At 44.2% G+C, this 24,171-nt stretch overlaps 1 protein-coding gene across 6 annotated transcripts in view; it reads right to left on the minus strand.

Annotated features, from left to right (window-relative positions):
* Positions 1–24,171, minus strand: part of PIBF1 (progesterone immunomodulatory binding factor 1) — a 302,877-nt gene that overhangs the window by 161,975 nt on the left and 116,731 nt on the right. For all 6 annotated transcript variants that reach the window (XM_033947509.1, XM_033947506.1, XM_033947507.1 and 3 more), the window contains one exon: positions 15,425–15,523. In XM_033947509.1, coding sequence (XP_033803400.1) covers positions 15,425–15,523 — 99 coding nt within the window. The remainder of the gene's footprint in view (positions 1–15,424; positions 15,524–24,171) is intronic.

Here is a 24,171-nt window from a genome sequence, read left to right on the forward strand (position 1 = left end):
GAAAAGGAAAAGGAGGAGGAGGAGGCAGAACTGTTTCTCTCCCTCTATTCTCCATCTTTGTAAATACTGTTATCGTTCCTGTCGCCTCTTCTCATAACCTTGGAATCGTCTTCCCCTTTCTTTTTAGTTGCATGCAATGTATGCTACCCACTTCCCTTATGTAGCATGTTTTGTCTGTAATGTTCATATAGTCTGTTTTTCCCCATTTTAAAAATTTCTGTATAATTGTAAACTGCTTTGCATTTAAAAGTGGTATATCAAGACCAATTAAACTTGAAACTTGATATGGATGAATTTTTACCATAGCTTTATGGACCATCATAAGGAGCACATCAAAGCCAAAGCACTGAAAGCAGTGGCAAAATTTGTTGCAAATCTCATTTTTGAACACTTTTTGGGATTTACAAGGCTACTACATGATCTACATAATAATCAACATCATATGAAAGGCTTCTTTTGTATTGACCTAAGCAAACTGTCATTTGAATAATTTCCTAACTCTTCATATGTCTCAGCTGTAGTATAGCATTTGTCATTCTTGGCTTGGTAAATGAATCTTGAATGAATGTGAACAATCTTTTTTTGCCTGACTAAAATCGACGGGCATGTTCAACAACTGTAATAAGACTCTAAAAGAATCTAAGACATGCATTTAGAACAATTTAATACATCTGTCATACTGTGATCAAATAAGGCATATAATTCATGACTAGCTACAAACACTATCTTTCTAAATGTTATACTGGTAAAAATAAAAGATACCTATTGTTCATTAAGAAAAACAAATAGTTTAGAAAACACCTACTTTTATGAGTGAAAATTTCATACAAACTTTTCAGCTGTAAGTAACAGTATTTATTTAACTTTCCATGTGAACTTGACCACAATTCAGGTTTAGAAGGAAAATTAATATACATTTTGTACTTCCATTTTATGTATTAAAATAAAAATTGTTGAGCGACCTCTAAATGTTCACCAAAAGGCTTATAATTTGGCATAATTAACACTGGTTACCTAGGTTATCACAAGTTAATTTTATTTTTGTTGTCATAATGAGGCATGCCACACATTCCCAGTAGTGGCAATTTATTAAAGCTCCATCATGCTCAATGCCCAAAATCCAAAAAATATGTCTGTGAAATATACTGTGAAAAGAGCAATATTGATAAAGATAGATCAGCTTTAAAAGTAAGTGTGTTAAAAAAGACCTTCGTAGGAGGAGCCTTACCAAGATGGCGTCTCTGCAGAACGCCGTCGTGCCCTTTTTCCAAATTTAATGGTGAAAAGGAAATCTAAGACCTGGGTTTACCCCATTGAACCCAGGTCGGTTCCTCAACTATCTGGCCTGATGGATGCATTTGTCAAGCAAGGCGCGGCTAGGGTGAAACCGGATGAGAAGTCCTTGGCTGGAAGAGAAAGTGAGATGGAGCACTCTCTTGAGCTTCCCTTGAGGCAGTCAGCCTCTCTCTGGAAGAGCAGAGATCGCCGAAACAGCCAAGCGCACCCGACTTTCGTCAGAAAAGAGCGAAGCAGCAATGCTGGCAAGTAGTGAGGAGAGTGAAGACCTCGCAGTGCTGAGAGTTTCCACCGCCTCAGCATTGTTTTTACCATCAACCAACAGCTTGGTTTTGATGATTGCTCTATGTATTACAGCTACAAAAAGATAAGTACAGTGTAAATTTTCTACTACCAGTTCCAGCCTTATATCTTGCTGGACTCCTTCACCTATGGCCCGATATGAACTATATACGCTGAACTGTGTCTATAGCAGCAGCCAAGTATGAATGTGTTTTTTTATTATTTTTCACATTGTTTAATTTATATTGAGGCATGTTTGTGCACATTAATTCACAACGGGGGTGAGATCAGGGATGTTACACCTCCTAAACCCTGAATGGGTATAAAGAGTGACAGTTGACGCTTCGGTCTGCCTAGCATTTAGTTGTGTAAACTGAGGATTCCCCCCATCCCATTTAAAATTTAAATTTAACTCTATTTCACTCTAATATTTTAGTGTGTGAACCATTGTCCATGGCTGCTGTTATCTTCACCCTTTGGTAACTGCACCTTACGTTTCTTGGACTGCAGAAGGTTTGCGTTCTGTTGCATGGAGCCTTCAGCCCTGCCAAACCCCGAACAGAGAGAAGGCCACCTCAACAGGCTACCCAAGCATCTTGTCCCCTGCTCAGTCATGGGAGAAGCTACGTTTTATGCTGCTGCCCCTCCTGGCTGTGCCATGCAGCACGTGGCGCAAGGACGCTCATGAGGCAATAAATATGCACAATCCTGACATGAATTCACAATACGAGAACCCAAGGACTCCATCCCAACAGGTCTTGAGGCAAAAATTGCAGTTTTGGAAGTGCAGGGAGCTTTAGGAAAAAAGAGCTAAAAATCCAATATGGCCGCCACTAAGAAATTTGCACCAAAATTGCGATATTTTTCACATATAGAAAGTCACAAAAACAGCGATTTTAGGACTTTTCAGGAGGGGAACACAGGGGGAAATGCAGAAACCTTCAAACTGCAAAATTCAGACACCCCCATTTCCCAATCCACCCCACAGGCTGTGACAGCCTTACTGAAATGTGCTGCAGCCTGCCTCAGCCCTCTTAAAGTAGCTGGAATCAGAGAATCGCTGGGAATGCCTCTTTGATGCTGATCTTCTGGCTGCCAGTAAGACACGGTGCCTGACCGTACCAACCACTCTCGCAGACCTATGGACGTGCTTAGGAAAGGGCGAAGGCAAAAAAAATGCAGCCAGCTCCCTGTGAGACACAGTTGAGTCTCCTAGGTATGCCTAACAGTCTGCGCTTGAACCTTTGTTCGGCGATAGGAGTAAAAACGTGGGAACGGCCACAAGCTCCTAAGAAACCATGCAAGCTGGCTAACAGGTATCCACTGGGATCGGCCTGTCAACTGCAGATTGAAGTCTGTGTGTTCTCAATGCAGGCAGAGCTTAAGAATCTCTTCAAGCAAAAAGAAAGCCTGAAAAGGGGACAAAAACACCGAATAAAATAAGAAAAAGGGGAAAGCAGAACAGAAATATTCCGTTAGGCATGCAAGCAGCAGGCGGTGCTAGAGGTCCCAATGAAGTAGAACAGTCACAGAAAAAATCCGGAGTGAATTTCTTCTGCATATGGCATGCGGCTATTGGGAGATAAATAAATGTTGGTTATTTATTCAGTTTTCTATATCGTTCTCCCAGGGGAGCTCAGAACGGTTTAATGGATTTATTACCATGCAAAACAAAAAGGCATTTCGGGCACCTTCCATTGAATGAGAACAATATCCTGAATATCCTAATGCATAGGAAAAGAGCGGGATGTTGAGTGGATTCCCCAAAGCAGGGGGTCCATCACACGTGGGGGTTCCTTTGCGTCTTCTTTGAAATGCAACACCAAGGCCATCTGAAGATTAGTTCTTTTTTAAAAAAAATTCTTTATTCATTTTTAAAACTTTCAATAAGTGCAGTATAAGATAAAATCATTTTACACTTTAACATCCTAAGCATGCGCACTTAGGACGGCGTGTTCCCTGACAGTGTGATGTGTCCATCCGTTCTAAATTGCATTTTCGAACACGGAGGCAGGGAACATGCCGGCGACTCCCCCCTCCTGCCCTCACTCACCCAGACAACAAACCGCTGCCACTGCTGCTGCTCCTCTTCAAAGCAGCCTGCTGAGGATCGCCGGCCGGCTATAGCGAACCTCACAGGCCGCTCTCAACCTCGATAGCACGTTCCCTCTGATGTGATCCCATGCGTCAGAGGGTACGTGCTACCGAGGAGGAGAGCTGCCTGCGAGGTTTGCTACAGCTGGCCAGCGATCCTCAGCAAGCTGCTTTAAAGAGGAGCAGCAGCGGCGGTTCATGCCGGTGGGCCAGAAGAGGGAGCAATACAGGCAGGCAGGGGGCCAGGGGGAGAGGGAAAAGGGGCTGCTTTGGAGGGAGGGGCAGACAGCAATCATGCTTTGCTCTGGGAGGGGGGAACGGAAGGGGGCCATGGAGCAGGCAGGCATGGTACAACAGGCATCCAGGGGGAGAGGGAAAAGGGGCTGCTTTGGGGGTAGGGGTGTGCTGGGGGCAGACAGCAATCATGCTTTGCTCTGGGAAAGGAAAGGAAGACAGACAGATAGTGTCCAAGGAGAGAGAGACAAATAAAAAAAGACAGACAGACAGCGGCAAAGGAGAGAGAGAGAGAGAGAAAGAAAGAAAGAAAGACAAGACACACACATCTATTCTAGCACCCGTTAATGTAACGGGCTTAAAGGCTAGACATGTAGGGCAGGATTCACTAAACTGCCAAACCATGCACAATCCGTTTCCTATTGCATGCCGACCAACTGATTCAGTAAATGCAAATGGAGACCAATTGTTAGCACGCTCCCTACCCACATCCCCTGCTCATGCGCACACCCTGACAGTAGTGACAGGAGAAGCAGCCTCCAGTCACTGTTGTCAGGGCTCAGCCCAGAACAGACCTCTCTTGCCTGCTCCCGGACTCTCCTGCACTCTGCCACCGTTCCCTGCAGTGCAAGCCCGTGGTTTTAAAGCGGGCCTGCACTGCGGGGAACGACGGCAAAGAGCAGGAGAGTCCGGGAGCAGGCAAGAGAACTGCCCGACACCCCCCCAGGGCAGCAATCTCTCCTGCCTGCCATGCTGCCCCCCCCCCCCCCGGAGAAAAAAGCTGGAAGGATGCCAACTCCCTCCTGCCATCAAAAAATGTTAAAACAGAAAAAAAAAGCAGAGCAGCGTGGCAGGTCCCCCCTCCCCCCCCGGAACGCCCGACCTGACCCCCAAAGTTGGGAGCAGGAGGGGTGCTCGGTTCCTCCTGCTCCTAGGCCTCCCCCCTCCCCAGCCCACCTCTTTTCAATTGTTGGGAGCAGGAGGGGTGCCCGATCCCTCTTGCGCCTTGAGGCAGGCTCCCATCTTCGGGAGCAGGAGGGGTGCCCGGACCCTCCTGCTCCTTGAGGCAGGCAGGGTGCCCGGACCCTCCTCCTGCTCCTACGCTGCTGAAAATCTTCAGGAAGAGGAGGAAAGTCTTCCTCCTCCTGTTCTCTGGCCAGCCGCCGCCCCAATAGGGCCTTAGGCCCCGCCCTGGCACATCATCTGATGCACGGGTAGAGGCCTAAGGCACTGATTGGCTGAAGCGCCTCAGGGTCCTCTCTTAGGAGGTGCCGAGGCACCTCAGACAATCAGGGACTTCCTTAGGGAGGAGTCTAGGGAAGTCCCTAATTGGCCAAAAGAGAGTCGTACGCAAGCCTGTGTCCACTGAGATGCCAGGGTCCACTGAGGAATTCTGAGGTGAAATCTGGCAAAGGGAGTCACGTGAACTGTGGAGGCCATGTGACCTAGTAGTAACATCATGTGTCTCGCTGAAATTGAAGAGCAGAAATACACTTCGTGACAGAGCTGAAGAAGAGCATCCAGATGTTGTTGAGGAAGGAATGCTCTGAGTTGGATTTAGTGTCCAGAACAGTGCCAATGAACTGTAGATTCTGAGAGTGCTGAAGATGGGATTTGGGAAAGTTGATTTCGAATCCCATGCTTTGTAGGAACCACGTAGTCTTTGATGAGCCAGTTGTCTAGGTAGGGAAACACCTGAAGACCATGGTTCCTTAGAGCTGCTGCTACAACCACTAGGCACTTGGTGAACACTCTGGGAGATGATGCCAGGCCGAAGGGTAGCACTCTGTATTGATAATGCAGATTCCCCATCTGAAATCTGAGGTATTGACGGGAGGTCGGGTGAATGGGAATGTGAGTGTAAGCCTCCTTGAGATCTAGAGAACATAACCAATCGTCCTGATCTAGAAGGGGGTAAATGGACGCCAGGGACATCATATAAAAAATTTTTTTGACTAAAAATATGTTGAGAGCCCTGAGATCCAGAATGGGTCGCAGATCGCCCATCTTCTTTGGAACTAGAAAGTAATGGGAGTAAAAACTCCTGCTCTGCTGGTCCAAAGGAACTTCCTTGATGGCACGGAGATGAAGCAGAGCTTGAGCTTCCTGAAGAAGTAGGGCGGTCTGGGATGGATTCAAAGGATACTCTCTTGGAGGAAGCTCTGGTAGAACCTGAGTGAAATGAAGAGAGTATCCTTCTCTTATTACTGATAACACCAAGAGGTCGGATGTAAAGGTCTTCCATCGATGGTAGAAATGATGGAGACGACCTCCTATGGGGGGAAAGGAGGACAGAGGCATAATGATGGAGGTTATGCTCTGTTTGAGACAGTCAAAAAGGCTGAGAAGCCTTGGGTGTAGCAGAAGGCTGCAGTTTCTGTTGCTTCTGCTGCTGTTGTTTCTTGGGAGGTGCTCGAGTGTAAGGAACCGCCCTTGGTGGATAACGCCTATGGAAGGATGGAAGAGGTCGAGACGGTTTTGCAGGAGCTGACTTTGGCTTTGGTCTGAGAATTGAAACAGAAGATTTTTCATGTTCAAATTCTTGGTGGCGGCCTCTATGGACTCATCAAAGAGGTCATTGCCCTCATAAGGAATATTAGCCAGACGATCCAGAATACTGTGGTCCACATCAATGGTGCGAAGCCAGGCCAGGCGGCGCATCACTACTGAGAAAGCAGTGACCCTGGAAGTAAGTTCAAAGGCATCATGAGATGACTGCAGAAGATGTAAGCGGAGTTGAACCAAAGTAGCAGAGAGTTCTAGAAACTCCGGCTGCCTGTGTTGATCCAGGTTTTTCATAAAACTTGGAAGATGATCAATCAGGAACTTGAAATCTGTAGTGAAGACAAAATTATAGTTGAGGACCCATCATTATGCCTCTATCCTCCTTTTTCCCCATAGGAGGTCGTCTCCATCATAGAGTTCTGATAAATGCGATAGCGAAACTTGTCCATGTTCTTGCCCTCTCTTCCAGGAGGTACTGTGGCATAGACTCTGAAAGGATGGGTTCTCTTCAACGAGGATACTACAAGGAGAGATTGGTGAGACAATTGTGAATTCTCGAACCCCTTACAATGTAGAGTTCTATACCTCGATTCCAATTTGCATGGAACAGCAGGTATCACATAAGGAGTCTCCAGATTTCGTTTGAGACAGAAGCCTGTTAAGAGGAAGCTTGAGTGTCTCTGCAGGAGGTTGAGATAGATGCATTTCCTCTAAGTTCTCCTTAGAGTATTTAGAACCAGCGTCCAATTTAATATCCAGATCATCAGCCATCTGGCGAAGAAAGGAAGAGAAGGACAACTGATCCTCCAGAGCCTGGCCTCGAGAAGGACGCGATGACCTCGAGGTGCCTCGAGTGGAGAATGAAGGTGAAGCCTCTCTGAAATATTGGTAACCCAAGGAATAGATAGAAGCAGAGGAGGCATTGGAAGCAGCTGAGTCCTTGGGGTCCTTGAACGAGGCGTAGAAGGCCTCGAAGTGGAAGGTCTGGATGGAGGTCTGTACGAGGAAGGCTTTTCTCTGGAGGAAGACATGTGCGTCGATGATGCCTTGATGAGGGTCTCGATCGACGACGAAAATACTGCTTGGAAGCAGGTCTCGTGTGAGACCGAGGCGACTTCGTCCTATGTATGGAAATGGGCAGTGCTGCTGGTGAATGAATAGGGCTAGAAGCTGTAGATTGAAACCCCATAGACTCAATGGTTTGGATCGAGGAATCTCGAAGCACTCCCAAAGACTCGGTTCCTTGTTTGGAGTGTGAAGATTCCTGTCGAGACACTCGCAAAGACTCGACTCCTTGCATAGAGTGTGAAGATTGCAATCGAGACACTCGCAAAGACTCGACTTTTTGCATAGAGTGTGTAGATTCCAGACCAGACACTCGCAAAGACTCGACTCCTTACATAGTGTATAGATTCAGCTCGAGGCACAGGCAGGGACTCGATCTCGCGGGAGACTGCTGATTGCCCAGGCTGGACTGCAGGAGGCAGAGACGAGGCAGGACTGTATTTGCTCAGTAACTGAACAAATTGCTGCTCTAACATGGTTTGGAGAGAAGACTGCAATTGTGGATCCGAGACTGAAACTGGATCACTTGCTAAGGCTAAAGGCTCCGAGGTGGCAGGAGAAGCATGCTTAGACTTGTGCTTGGATAACTTGAAGACCACCTTCTGCTTAGGTATCTGACCTGAAAGGAGCTCAGGAGAAGATAAGGCAGGTGTACTCGAAGTCAATGACGATCCGAACGAGGAAGATCTGATGAGACTCGAGGTCGGAGTAGTGAAAACAGTAGAAACTCCAGCTGAAGCCTGAACTGAGCCAGAGATTGAGGTCGAGGGTGTAGCTGAAGAGTCCATCTTGAACAGCTTTTCCACTTGAACCCGACTTTAAGGGCTCGAGGTTGAAGAGTAGCACAGCGAGGGCACGACTTTGGACTATGATCTGGCCTGAAACAGCGAAGACACCAGTAGTGTAGGTCTGTGAAGAAAATTGCACGCTGGCAGTGCCTACACGTCTTGAAGCCCGTGGCCGGGACATAGGAGGGAAAATAGCCGCTTCAAAGTCAAAGCCCGCAGGCTGCAGGCGTGCGACCCGGCTCGCCAGTCGAGGAAAAAATAATTTTTTAAAAAAAAAGTAATAGAAAATAAAGAAATGAACACGGCGATTCGCAAAAATAACTAACAGAAACCGCGGTGAAGAGAAGGCACGAAGCAACGAAGTTTAGCGAAGAGCGTCAAAGACAGACTTTTCGGCTCCACGGAAAACTGAGAACTGAGGAGATTTGCCCTTTGCTGGGCGGGAAGGCACTCGCGTATGTACAGTGCAGCAGACTCAAAACTTCTGAGTTTCTGCTTGCGAGGCTGTCCGCATCCGGGCTTCATGGATGACGTCACCCATATGTGAGAATAGGCTGCCTGCTTTTCCTGGGATAATTTATATTCCCGACCTGCATAAGGAATACCCTGGATCTCCTCTGCTTGTTGAATAGCCAATAATAAGGATTCCAGTACGATATCAAAAAGCAAAGGAAATAAGGGACACCCTTGTCTAACTCCCCTCTGCAGACAGAAACGCTCTGAGAAATTATCATTAATACATAATCCAGCAGAAGGGGAGCTGTACAAGGTTTGAATCATTTGTATAAATCTGGAACCAATACCAAACCAATCCAATGCTTGATACATAAAGGTCCATTCTACACGATCAAAGGCCTTCTCTGCATCCAAGGATACAGAGAAGGCCGGATCATTCATGGCTTTTGTTAAATTTAACATGTGGAAAGCAAGTATGGTATTATTTGAAGAATGTCTCTGAGCAACGAACTCCGTTTGGTGCATACCAATAATATAAGGGAGAGCCTTAGCCAAACATAAAGCCAATAACTTAGAAAGAAGTTTTCCATCTACATTAATTAAAGAGATAGGCCTGTAATTTGAAACTAACATAGGATCTTTATTTGGCTTCGGCAAAACTATAGTTACAGATTCTGCCATAGTACCTGTAATACAACCATTAGTTAATTGAGCCTGATATAAATTTAACAGATGAGGTAATAGGGTACTTTGAAATGATTTTTAAAACTCTACAGTGAAACCATCACCACCTAGAGCAGATTCAACTCTAAGGGACTTCAACTCTTTGTAATTCTTTCAGCGATATAAGCTCCTCAAAACTTCCTTTTATATGCTCATGAATTTTTGGTCCCTTGATTAATTTAAAAAATTCTAAACCCTCTAGTTCTTAATTTTGAATAAGGCTCAGAAGAACATAGAGCTTTATAAAAGTTCAAAAATTGTTGTAAAATATTTCCAATTTTAGAATGAATTTCTCCCTTCTCATCTTTAATTGCAACAATTTTTACCTTTCTTTTCTTTTCCATAATACAAAGACTGTTGAAAAAACAAATCTTTCCTGACCAACTGTGAAGAAATCTCATTGTATTTACATTTAGTTTTTATAAAGGCCTGCAAAGTAATTTGTTCTCACTTTTCAGCCAATTTTAACTCCAAAACCTTAATTTCTTGTTCCAAATTAGAAAATTCCTTTTTAAGTTGTTTCTTAATATGTGTCAAATAAGAAATGATTTGCCCCCTCAAGGTCGCTTTGAAAGCATCCCACAGTGTTTCTAAGGAGATTTCCTCTGAGGCATTGATTTGGAAATATTCATTCATTTTTAACTGAAATTCTTCAAGAAAGTTTGAATCTGCAAACAATGTATTATTAAATCTCCACACAGGTCTACTATCTTGTTCAGCAAATTTAAATTCAATCCAAACTCCACCATGGTCTGACAAAATGATTGGTGTCTTTTGTTACCTGCTGAACTAATTGATCTGAAAAAAATATATAATCTATTCGTGAAAATGATTTATGAACGTGGGAGCAAAAAGAAAATTCCCAGTCATTAAAATGAAGGATCCGCCATATATCTTTCAAACCACAAGATTGTACTAAGTTCTCTAATCCTAATGACTTTAAAATCTTACTAGCTTTTTTGTCCAGCAATGGATCCATAACAGCGTTAAAGTTCACTGCCACTACTACATTAGAAGTAGCCAGTGGTAGTATCAACTTCTGGAGAGTTTTGAAAAATTCAACTTGATTTGAATTAGGGGCATATTATGTTGAAAAGCGCCAGCGTATTATTCCCCAAGTTCATATCCACATGAATCCATCTACCCAAGGGATCTGCAGCAATCAAATTAAATACAGCTGGACATTTCTTATGAACCAGAATAGCCACCCCAGCCTTCTTTCCCACAGCAGGGGCGAAAAAAACTGTATTTTACCCACCCTCCCTCCAACTTCCTTGATTCTATGGCCGATAAGTGCGTTTCTTGGATGTAACAGACATCTGCATCCTGTTGCTTTAAAAAAAATTAAGTATTTTTTTCCTTTTAATTGGATGGTTGAGTCCATTAACATTTAAAGAAAATTTTATTAACTCCATTGTAACATTTTAATAAAAAGGGGCCATAACAGGTACATTGAAATTACCCCTAATTCCCATACACATCCAAACCACCTTTAAAAGAACCCCCATTCCCCCTCCCCCTCCTCATAAATAATATTACTGCCTTGGAGCACCCATTAGGACCAGTAATCACAGACTCCTCCCAGACCTCTATACCTCTTCCCCCCAAACCCAAACCGTTTAAAATATTGTATAATACTTTAAATACCATGAAATACATAATAGAACAGTAAAGATGTTTCGATTAAATCATTAAACATTATATTCATAAATTTATGTACTTTAGCCCCACATTTAAAATAATTTGAAATTATATAAATCGATTTTCTATTCCCAGAATCACCCTATAAATTATAAAATAAAATATTAAATCTACTAACATGTCTAAAATTTTTTTTTTCTTTTGCAAACCCTTTCTATATCTCAGTTAAAAATCATAATAAAACTTTATTCATTCATTAAAACATCCATATTCTCCATTAAAAACACATTTCCTCTCATAAATAAAACCAATAGAGATTCCTTCAATAATAGAAAGCAATAAAGCTCAATAAAAATTCATTAATTAGCAAATATCCCCAATTAATCCCCCTTATAGATCAGAAGAACTAAAAATTAATTAGAATACTTAGACTTAAAAACCTAACTTTCATATACAAGTTCAACCATATCCAACTACAATTAATAATAACCATTACTAAATGCCAAGCCACACAAGTATTTCCATTTGTTCTTACCCACTCAGAACACTATACTGAGAATACTAATTAATCCACCCTAGTCCCTCATGAATGATCACTTCCATCTGTAATTGTCTAAGCATTTTCAAATTACAATATTGGATCACATCTAGAGCTAACATCAAATCCAAATTGATTCAAGAGAAGAACAGAAAAATAAGAATAAATCAAATAAGGGAAAAAAAACCTACAATATAAGCGAAATCAATCTCTTGTTATATTAATTTCCCACAACATTACACCTTCAAAGTAAGACAGATAATCAAAAATAAAAGAACAAATGAATTTTGCTCATTTCATAACCATTCAATTTGTATCCATTAAAACCCGGGGTCATACAGTCCAATTTCCACACCATCCAAATCTGAATGTAATCCTATACACAAGGGAGGCCTGAGTCGTCTGTCAGAGCACAGGAAACAGAGGCTACATGCAGAAAGTACCACAAAGAGTTGCCAAGTAATCCATTCAGTTCCCTGTGAGGAAAAATTTCAAAAGCAGAGAATACAGGCTGTTTAGGGCTCCTTTTACAAAGGTGCACTAGCATTTTTAACTCACGTACCGGATTAGCGCGCGCTAGCTGAAAATCTACTACCTGCTCAAAAGGAGGCGGTAGCGGCTAGCGTGTTGGGCAATTTAGCACGTGCTATTCTAGCGCAGCTTTGTAAAAGGAGCCCTTAGACTTATATTCTGTCTCCCAAAAGAAGCTGCTCTCCTCTATGCAAGATTCAGATTCTCAGTCTTCGTTACAAAAATTAAAGGTCTCTGTTTTGTTAACTCATTCCAAGCGTTATCTGAGATGAAATCACCGTTGCTGTCAGCTGGAAACGCTTGCTTATCCTATGATGAAATCACTAATATTTGAACCGCCGCTGTCGTCAGACTTGAAACGCTGGCTGCATATTTCATTCAATTCATCACCAGCTTGAAGAACGCCACTATTTCCAAGAAAGGCATTAAGAGTAGTACCTTCCTAATTTACAACGGAGCTCATCTCACCACATTGCTTTAAAGTTACCACAGTACTGCTCACAAGATGTTATATCCAATGTTTCTCTTCTCGTCCCTTTCAGCAGAGGAGTGAATGGAATATTTTCCACCAATCAGCGCACCGACTTAGTCACCCGAATGTACTCAGCCCAGCTCAAGCAGTAAAACCGTTATAACCACCATCCTCACTACTGATATTAATGATTCTTTGACAAAAAAGAAAAATACAACCATATTAGCCATATACTAAGCTTTTGTAGTTAAATACCTCAGGAAATTAGGTGAATACAAGTAAAATAAAACTACTTTCATGGCATAAAAATAAAACCGGCAAAAATCCTCTTTTCCTCTGTAGTATATTCTTCATCTTTAAATCAAGTAGATGTAAATTTGCCAGTTTAAAATATAAATTCAGAATTATAATAAAATTAACGCAATTTCTCCCATAATCCTTCTTCCTTCAGGGTCTATGAAGACATCGGTTCCGACTGTGTTAAATATTCTTTGAGTTTTCCAGGATCCTCAAATTGCATTGTTCTGTACCCATTCGTGATCTTCATTACTGCCGGATAGTAAAGACCGTAGAAGATACCCAGCTCTCTCATTTTTGGCTGTAAAAGAAGGAACTGTGTACGGGTGTTAGCAGTTATTTTTGCAAAATCTGGCACAAAAATTAGTTTGGATCCTTTATAATTCAGGTTCCTGTAAGCTTTAAAATTTCAAGGGCCTGCTGGAAGCGTAATAGCTTGAATATTAACGGCTTTGGGCCTGCTTGACCAGCTGATTTCCTCGATGGAATCCTATGAGCCCGTTCAACTTCTAACGGGAATCTTGAGCTTAACGGAAACAATTTTGGTAGAAGCCCTTCTAAAAAATGCAACGGCATCATTTCCTTCCAAATCCTCTGCCAGCCCCAAATTCTTATATTATTCCGACTTCCCCTATGTTCATAATCCTTCATTTGCTTTCTCATCTCCTGTATGGTTTGACTATCTTTTTTACATTGTTGTATACCAATCTCTGTCTGCTCCACCTGGGTTTCCAGCTGTGTCACTTTCAGATTCACCAGTTCCATCTGCTTAGCCAGATTGGCCACCTCTTCCTTTACCTCCACCAACTTACCAACCGTGTCTTGAAGTAATAGTTTTATACTTTTCAATTCCTCCATCATATCAGCATTTTCTGCACTTTCAGCAGCCTCTTTAGGAAGTGGAATTTTTGACGGGGTCAGTTGATCATGCTTCACTCGTTTTGCTGTCCCGCTCACTGCAAAAGCTGCTCTAGCTTTGTTTGCCCCATTGAAGCCATTATCAGACTTACTAAAAAAGTTTTGTGGGAAGGAAAACGTGCCCATTGCCTTGAAAAAAAACACCTTAATTATGCCTGGGGTTGAGGAGCAATGTGATCACATGTCCATCACAGCGTGCTGCCAAGTCACGCCCCCCCATCTGAAGATCAGTTCATGAAGCTTGTCCCATTGAAAAATGCGCACCACTGACACGTCCTCGCCAGCTGGCAGATCTGAGAAACACCTGCCAGTGGCATCCGTCCCCCCTAAATAATCTTGGAGGATCCCTAAGGGGTCCAAGTCCTCATTAGGCGAAACCGCCTCCCCAAAGAAAAGATCTTCATCCCACAAGACCCTTGGGCGTTTGTACAAAACTGGGGGGGGGGGGGGGGGGACTGGGTCAGAACTGGTGCTGAAGGAGGCCAAATGGGAGTGGACGCGGAGGGCGCAAACCCCCCTGTAAAACCCGAGACTCTCGGAGAAGAAAATCGGATCCCCAGCTTACTGAAGATAAGCCTTGCACAAGGCTTGCACAAAATCTGAGGAAAACTCCACTTGTGGCACATCAGGACAATCTGCCAAACAGGGGACCTGGCAGAAACCTGCCCCTGTTTCTCCAATACAGAGGGAAGGTCACCTGAGGCTGTAGCCAAAAATCAAGTTTCAAGTTTCAAGTTTATTGACATTTGATGAATCGCTTATCACAATATCTAAGCGATGTACATATTAAAAGTCACCAGACGGTGATTTAACATACAATTTAACATACAATTTAAACAAGTTAGACATAAAACTTGTGATAGTATAGTATAGTATAGTATAGTATAGTATAGTGATAGTATTAAAATTGACGAAAAAATCAATGTAACTTAAATAAAGTTAAAAATTGTTAACATCTAGACAAACATGAATTAGTAGGGAGGAGGGGAAAGTTACAATGTCGTTATTTGTTGAAATTCACATAAAAGGGAAAAAATCAATAAGGAGCAAAGGGATTAATAAAATTTTTATTAAATTATTATAAAATGTAGGAAATTTTAATATGTCATTTCATGTATCAAATGCATCTTGAAATAAAAAAGTTTTTAAAATTTTCTTAAATGGAGGTGCTTTCCGCCAAAACCGGCGCAATATTTGCTGAGAAAAAATCCCCCAAGGAGCCATTGAAAAGCAGATCCAGTCACCTGAATATCTTTTAGTCGACTAAGAAGAATAGCATGGTCAACCAAGTTGAAAGCCGCTGACATATCCAAGGAAAAAAGAGCATCAAGTCTACTATCAAGAGTTTGTCTTTTATTTCCTTGGAGGCATGGGAAATGCCTTTGGTAGAAGAAACATTTAAGTGGAAACAAAAGTCTGCATATTATGTACAGTCGCAGCATTCTGATATGATAGTTTGTTTGGAGAAGGATCAGACAAGGACATAAAGGAACTGTGCTATACATGGGATTCATAAATTAGATTCTATCATGTAGGGCTGAGATCTGCTATCTGGATAGCTATATGTGTTTTAAAGATACTTACTGTTCCAAGAGTTGATCATATTTCCCTAAGGCATCTTTTTCAGCCAAAACAGCTCGTTCTTTTTCAGCAACAGCGTTATCCCTGGCTTCTCTCAAATTCCTACAGAAAAGCAAAGTAAGCACTAAATATATCTGACCATTTATGTTGATCTTTTAAGCTTTTTCACATTAACTGGCATATTACTTTCATTAGAATATAAGAGTTGTTATACAGGGACAGATCAAAAGTTCATCAAGCCCAGTGTCCTGTTTCTAACAGTGTTTAACCAAGGTCATAAGTTCCTGGCAAGATCCCAAAGAGTAAACCAGATTTTATGCTGCTTATTCTAAGAATAAGCAGTGGATCTCCCCAAGCACATCTTAATAAGAGCTTATAGACTTTTGATTTAGGAAATTGTCCAAACCTTTTTTAAATCCTGCAAAGCTAACTGCTTTCACTACATTCTCAGGCAACAAATCTGAGAGTTTAATTATATGTTAAGTGAATAAATATTTTCTAAGGTTTGCTTTAAATTTACTACCTAGTAGCTTCATCACAGGCCACCTAGTCTTTTTCTTTTTTTATTATTGATTTATTTGTTGCATTTACATAACAAAAACACAGAACATAAGAACATAAGCAGTGCCTCCGCCGGGTCAGACCATAGGTCCATCCTGCCCGGCAGTCCGCTCCCGCGGCGGCCCAAACAGGTCACAACCTGTCTGAATCACCAGAAGGGGCTCCCTTGCCACCTTGGTTTCTCATTAAAGTCCTATCTTCCCATCGTAGTCCTAACCCTCCAGTCTTGCACATGCACGACCTGTTGGGTTTCTATACTTATTACCTGGTTAGTTTTCTATACCTGTGTTACATCCCAGCACCTCTCTCAGTATCCCACGATCCCTTTATCCCTCAGGAATCCGTCCAATCCCTGTTTGAATCCCTGTACCGTACTCTGCCTGATCACTTCCTCCGGTAGCGCATTCCAAGTGTCCACGACCCTTTGGGTGAAAAAAAACTTCCTTGCATTTGTTTTGAACCTATCTCACTTCAGTTTCTCCGAATGCCCCCTCGTACTTGTTGTCCCCTTCAGTCTGAAGAATCTGTCCCTATCCACCCTCTCTATGCCCCTCATGATCTTGAAGGTCTCTATCATATCTCCCCTGAGCCTCCTTTTTTCCAGAGAGAAGAGCCCCAGCCTATCCAACCTCTCGGCGTATGGGCAGTGTTCCAGCCCTTTTACCAGTTTCGTTGCTCTCCTTTGGACTCTCTCAAGTACCGCCATGTCCTTCTTGAGGTGTGGCGACCAATACTGAATGCAGTATTCCAGATGTGGACGCACCATCGCTCGATACAATGGCATGATGACTTCCCGCGTCCTGGTTGTTATGCCCCTCTTTATGATGCCCAGCATTCTGTTGGCTTTTTTCGAGGCTGCTGCGCACTGTGCAGATGGCTTCAGTGATGCATCCACCAGCACACCCAAGTCTCTCTCAAGTCTGCTGTCTCCCAACAATGCCCCCCCCAATTTGTAGTTGAACAACGGGTTCTTTTTCCCTATATGCATGACCTTGCATTTTTCCACGTTAAAGCGCATTTGCCATTTGTTTGCCCAGTCTTCCAGCTTGTCCAGGTCCCTTTGCAGGTCCTCACACTCCTCCCTGGACCTAACTCTACCGCACAGTTTGGTATCGTCTGCAAATTTTATAACCTCGCACTTTGCCTCCTTTTCCAGGTCATTGATAAATATGTTGAAGAGTAACGGCCCCAGCACCGATCCCTGTGGCACACCGCTCGTGACTCCCCGCCAGTCAGAATATTGGCCCTTCACTCCGACCCTCTGCAGTCTACCCGACAACCAGTGCTTGATCCATCTGTGCACATCCCCTCCCACCCCGTGGTTCCACAGCTTCCTAAGCAGCCTTTCATGTGGCACCTTGTCGAAAGCCTTTTGAAAATCGAGGTAAATGATGTCTATGGGTTCCCCATTGTCCACCCGACTGCTTATTCCCTCAAAGAAGTACAGAAGGTTCGTTAGGCACGACCTTCCCTTACAGAATCCGTGCTGGCTTGTTCTCAGTAGGCCATTCCTCTCGATGTGCTCGCAAATGCCGTCCTTGATCATAGCTTCCACCATCTTCCCTATAATTGAAGTCAGGCTCACCGGCCTGTAGTTCCCGGGGTCACCCCTCGATCCCTTCTTGAAGATAGGTGTGACATTCGCCAATTTCCAGTCCTCTGGTACCTTACCAGTTTTCAAGGATAGGTTGCAAACATGCTGGATTGTGCCCGCTATTTCTTGTCTTAGTTCCTTCAGAACCCTTGGGTGGATCCCGTCCGGGCCCGGTGATTTACCGCATTTTAACCTGTCTATCTGTTTGAGGTTTATCCAGTTCAAACATAGCATATAAATGCTCATCAAATAAACTCAAAGGCAATCATTATCAATGATCAAGTCCACATTAAATGGCCGAAAGTGCCAAAGCTTAAAAAAAAAAAGATAAAGTAACAAAGTTTAACATTTTGGCAGGCTAAGAGATGTGGCACATTCTTTAAATCATCAATTACACTCTCCAGCAAACAAATAATAATTTAAGAAACTATCTGCAAAGGTTTATTTCTAAGAAAATCTTCTAACTGGACTGGATCCAGAAACAAATATTTGTCACTTGCAAATGAAATAAGGAATTTACAAGGAAATTTTAAGAAGGTTGCATCCACCGCTAAGGCCTAAGCAATAGAAACTGCTTCCTCTTCATCTGAGTCTGCTTAGAGACATCAGGAAATATTAACACTCGTTGGCCACAAAACAGAGCTTGTTTCTTAGTAAAGTACAACTTCAAAATAACCTGTTTCTCTAGTTCTGTTTTGAAAGCTACCAAGAGTGTAGCACGTTTTGTAATTGTGTCCTTAGAGGATTCAAGAAAATGAGACAAATCCAAACTGTCTGGTGATACTAATTTATCTATTTTCCCCTCAACTATCATCTCCCTAGAAGCCCTCGGAGAGTGTGGCACAGTGGTTAAAGCTACAGCCTCAGCACCCTGAGGTTGTGGGTTCAAACCCACGCTGCTCCTTGTGATCCTGGGCAAGTCACTCAATCCCCCCATTACCCCAGGTACGTTAGATAGATTGTGAGCCCGCCGGGACAGAGAGGGAAAACTGCTTAAGATCCTGAATAAATGCATGTAAACTGTTCTGAGCTCCCCTGGGAGAACACTTATGGGTCAAAAGCGCACGAGAACAAAGGCGCACCGACAACTGAGCACAGGGCTTAATCGCGCCGAAGAAAACCCGTATTTTAAAGGGCTCTGACGGGGGGGGGGAACCCCCCCACTCTACTTAATAGGGATTGCGCTGCCTCACGCTGCCATGTTGGGGGAGTGTGGGGGGTGTAACCCCCCACATTATACTGAAAACTTAACTTTTTCCCTAAAAAACAGGGAAAAAGTTAAATTTCCAGTATAATGAGGGGGGGTTACAACCCCCCCACAACGCCAGCGCGATCTCTATTAAGTAAAGTGGGAAGGGGTTCCCCACCAACACCCCCCGTCGGAGCCCTTTAAAATACGGTTTTTCTTCGGCGCGATGAAGTCCTGCGCTCAGTTGTCCGCACCTTTGTCCTCGCGCGCTTTAGACTATGAACCAGGAGAACGGTATAGAAAATTGAATAAATAAATATCAGGTTCAAATGTATCCACATTAGAGTATTGCAGAATCTCCCTCATATACATTCTTAATAGCTCCAATGGAGATAGGTAATGAGTGATAGGAAAATTTAATAAAAATGAAGATTTTTGGCTCTCATATAATTCTCCATTTTTTCCATCTTGGCATGAACTGCTATACTATCATTAATGTTAGCAGAGGCAGTACTCTGTAAATTATTCACTGATTTATCTAATTTATCTAAATTATTTCCTAGCTCTGTTATTCGAGTTTCATGCTCATTTTTTTTAACTGCTATATGAGAGGAGAACTGACACAATTTCAAAACTGTATTTTGCAATGAAGACTCAATTCTATTAACAGTTAGCCAAACATCATTTAAAGTGACTACTTTATCTTTAGGGAGAACATTCAGGCTTGGCTCCACAACCATTTGTACCGGAGTCAAACCTTTTGTTCCCACCATACCAGATTGATCTGAAACACTGAATTCAGTTATATCAGACAGTTGTAAGGAGGAGGTTACATCCTCAACCTTGGAGGGTGTCTCTACTCTTCCTGTAAAGCTCAATGGCTGGGGAAGTGGTGATGGCTCCCCAGAGGAGGGGGAAGCAGACTGTATATCTAAAGTTACCTGCTTTTCCAAGCGTGGCAATGAAGAAACCATAAGGTGCCGATCCATTGGGCCCACACCTGAGGCTAATAGATGGATTTTTGCCTTTCTTTTGCCCATGTTGGAAGGAATTGGTAACAGTCCTCTCCCGGCTCCTCACGGGCTCCGAAGGGGCTCAAAAGGGGCATGTCCTGTCCCTTTGGACACGCAACTGCAGGCCGCGTACCGCGGCTTCCCTTGATTTTTAAAAAGCCTCCAAGGACCCCTCTCATTGCACTGGACCCTGGGACTGCTATGGTGGTTGCCTGCCTTTGAAGAAATGAAGAGTGCTGCTGGCGGCACTGGCGGCTCCCTTTTCATGGCTTCCTTTGATTTTTAAAGAGCTTCCAAGGACCCCTCTCATTGCGCTGGACACCGAGACTGCTGCGGTGGCTTCCTGCCTCCGAAGAAATGAAGAGTGCTGCTGGCGGCACTGGCGGCTCCTTCCTCACGGCTTCCCTTGATTTTTAAACAGCCTCCAAAGACCCCTCTCATTGTGCTGGATGCCAGGACTGCTGCGGTGGCTGCCTGCCTCCGATGAAATGAAGAGTGCTTCTGCCGGCACTGGCGGCTCCCTCCTTTCGGTTTCCCTTGATTTTTAAAGAGCCTCCAAGGACCACTGTCGTTGCGCTGGACGCGGGACTGCTGTGATGGCTGCCTACCTCCGTGAAATGAAAAGTGCTGCTGGCGGCACTGGAGGCTAGGCCCCTAGTCTTAGTATTTTTGAAAACAGTAAACAAGTGATTTACATCTACCTGTTCCAAGTAGAGTTGGATGGATAGATGTGAATCACTTGTTTACAATATGGAAAGATTAGGTTCTTACCCTGCTAATCTTCTTTCTTGCAAATGGGACTGGTAGTCTTGAACATTGGGTTAAACCCTCATTAGTTGCGAGGGTTATAGAGAGCCCACTGTTTGCTTTCATGCTCTACCTCCCATCACTCTGGGATGAACTCCACACATTCAGTCGGTATCAAAGCTTCTAGAGTGCAAACAGAAGAGAAAGATGCGGGGAAACTCCCTGAAACTACATAAATTTGTTCTACTTAAACTGCAAACATTAAAGTACAATGCTACTCAACCACAACTAAATGAAACAAAGTGATCATAAAAAGGAGAAATTAGGTTCTTACCTGCTAATTTTCTTTCTTTTAGTCCCTCCAGACCAGCAAAGAAACTGATGGGTTATAGCTCACCTCGACCAGCAGGTGGAGACTGAGACACAAACTTTAGGCTGTAATATAAGTGGGCTATGTAGTCCCAAGTACAATCAGTCTGACGAATAGGCAAGCAGAACTAAGAAACTAATAACTGTGAACTATAACAGAAACTTCAATCCCAGGAGAATAGCAACAGAGAGAAATACTGTGGGATATTGATTAGAATAACAACCTCACCAGCCAAACCAAATGCTGCTGCTCTTTTAATCTCCCCTAACAACCCAGACAAAAATACACTGCCGGAAAAAAACATACTCTTTGCTCAAAACTCCAAATAAAAACGACAGGGTGGAGGGACTAAAAGAAAGAAAATTAGCAGGTAAGAATCTAATTTCTCCTTCTTTATCATCCCTCTAGACAGGCACAGAAACTGATGGGACATTCCAAAGGGCTGCCACAAGAACACACTCACCAAACTCTGCGTCCTGACACACCTGAACATCCACATAGTAGTGTCGCACAAAAGAATGGAAAGAAGACCAAACAACAGTTTAAAAGATATCCACTGGAGGTACAAGAGAAGACTCAGCCCAAGAAGCTGCCTGACACCGAGTGGAATGAGTTTTGAGAAATTCCGGAACAGGCTTCTTTTGAAGAAGGTACACCAAAGCGATAGCCTCCTTGATCCATCATGCAATGGTAGTCTTAGAAGCACTGCCCCCTTACGAGGGCCCGCTAAAAGGACAAAAAGACGATCCGATTTCCGGAATTCCTGGGTCAGCTGAACATAAGAGCGAAGGTCCCTACAGACATCCAACTTGCGCAGCCATCTCTGCTCCAAAGAGCCCTCCCGACTCCCAAGACCAGGAGGGTCATGGACTGGTTGACATGAAAAGGCGAAACCGCCTTTGGCAGAAGAGGGAACTGTCCGCAGCACGACCCGCTCCTAAAAAAACTCCAGGAAGGGAGGCCTACATGAAAAGGCCTGCAGTTCAGAAACCTGTCTCACAGAAGTAATGGCCACCAGGAAGACCACCTTAAGAGAAGGTCCTTCAATGTTCAGCAGCCAAGAAGCTAAAAATCCATCAATCCATGAGCACAGAAAGAACCAGATTGAAATCCCAGGCTGGAACCGAAGGCCGCACTGGAGGACGGAGCAACTTTGCCGCCTTCTAAAACCGAATCACATCCAGAGAAGAGGCCAAACGCCGACCATGTAACAAACCGCAAAACATAGCCACAAGCTGAACCTAGAGGGAGGACCAGGCAAGGCATCTGTCCAGACCATCCTGTAAGAATTCCAAGATGTGAGGCAAAGAAGCGCAAAGGGGAACCACGACATGTGCAGAACACCACTCCTCAAAGAGATGCCAAACTCGCACATAAGCCCAAGAGATGGAAAGTCTCCAGGAAACCGGAACCAGATCTGCGTACCACAGGTGCTGGGCCAGTATGAAGCCACCAGGATCATGTGGCCGATGTGATAAGCAATGTGAAGAAGGACTCTGCCCACCATCGGCCATGGGGGAAATACATACAGGAGGCTTTCTGTCGGCCAAGGTTGCACCAGAGCATCCAGCCCCTCGGCCTGGAAATCTCTGCACCGACTGAGGAACCTCAGTGCTTTGATGTTGACACTTGTGGCCATCAAGTCACCGTCGTGGCATTGTCTGAAAGAGCCCGAACCGATTTGCCCTTCAGAACGGTAGCAATGCCAACTGGAAGGCTCTGGTCTCCAGAACACTGATCTACCAGGACATCTCCCTGAACCGAGCGACCAAGACATTGAGCTCCCTAACAGAGGAGACTGACACCCGTGATAAACACCATCCACTGAGGCTGATCCAGACTCACTCATTGCACCAGACTGGAAGACTGTAGCCATCAGCAGAAGCTGTAATGAACTAATCTCCAAAGAGGAATGGGAGAGTCCAGATCATGCATCTGAGGTGGTCACCGCCAAAGTAGAGTATACTGAAGTGGGCACATGTGAGCCCGAGCCCACCTGACCACGTACAGGGAGGACGCCATTGACCCCAAGACCTGTAGAAAATCCTGCGCCTGAGGACACCAACAATCCATCAGGAAGCAAATTGCAACTGCAACTAGCACACTCGGGCCTCTGGAAAGAAGACTCTCCCCAGGCAGGTGTCGAAGAGAACTCAGAGGTACTCCAGGTGCCGAGGCGGAGCCAACCACATTTTGGACAAGTTGACCACCCATCCCAGTAACTCCACAACTCGAGTTGTCACCCAGGAGCTCTCCTGAAAGGGTTTTGCTCGAATCAACCAGTCGTCTAGATAGGGTTAAACCAGAATGCCCTCCTTGCATAAGGCTTTTGCCGCCACAACCAACATAATCTTGGTGAAAGTCCGCAAAGCTGTGGCCAGACTAAAAGGAAGTGCACAAAACTGATAGTGCCTTCCCAAAATCGCAAAGCGAAGGAAACACTGATGGGAAGCCTGAATTGAGGACACTGTCAGATCGAGTGAAGTCAGAGAAACTCTCCAGACTGGACTGCCAAAATGACAGATCTTAGGGTGTCCTTGCGAAAAGACGGAACCCGGAGCGCCCTGTTTACATCTTTCAGATCCAAAATGGGCCGAAAAGACCCTTCTTTCTTGGGCACCACAAACTAAATGGAATACCTGTCGGTGTGAACCTCCCGAGGGGGTACTGGGACCACCGCTTTGAGGTCGAGCAACCTTTGCAGCATTTGACGAAAAGCCCGCTTCTTCCAAGCCGCCTGACAAGGAGAAGAGAGGAAACGATCTGGCAAGGGCTGGGAAATCTCCAGAGCATAACCGTCCCGAATCACTCCAAGGACCCACTGATCTGTTGTGATCTCGGCTCACCCCAGGTAAAACTCGTGCAACTGGGCTCCCATCGGCAACAGAGGAAGTCATTGGGCTGGGCGGAGGGGCCTCTGGAGTCACGACCCCCTGGCAGGCACCCCAAAAGGACTGCATGCACTGAAAGAAACGGCCCCTGGAAGGAAAAGAAGCCGTCTCCCAACCAGTGCGGTATCAACAAAAATCATACAAACACCCCCAGGAAACGCCACCCCACATAGACGGGCGAGAATGGTCCTCAGAAGGATGGGGCACCTTAGAGTCAGTCAAGGCCTGAACTAGCTTGTCTAAATCCTCGCCAAACAAGAAAGAGCCTCAAAAAGGAAATTTACTAAGCTTAGCATTAGACGCCGCATCCAAGTTTCCAAGTTTATTATTCAATTAATAAACTGTCTATCAGATATTTTACCTAGATGGTTTACAGTCATTTAAA

The sequence above is a fragment of the Geotrypetes seraphini genome, chromosome 6 (genome assembly GCF_902459505.1).
Source record: "Geotrypetes seraphini chromosome 6, aGeoSer1.1, whole genome shotgun sequence".
NCBI classification, from domain to species: Eukaryota; Metazoa; Chordata; class Amphibia; order Gymnophiona; family Dermophiidae; genus Geotrypetes; species Geotrypetes seraphini.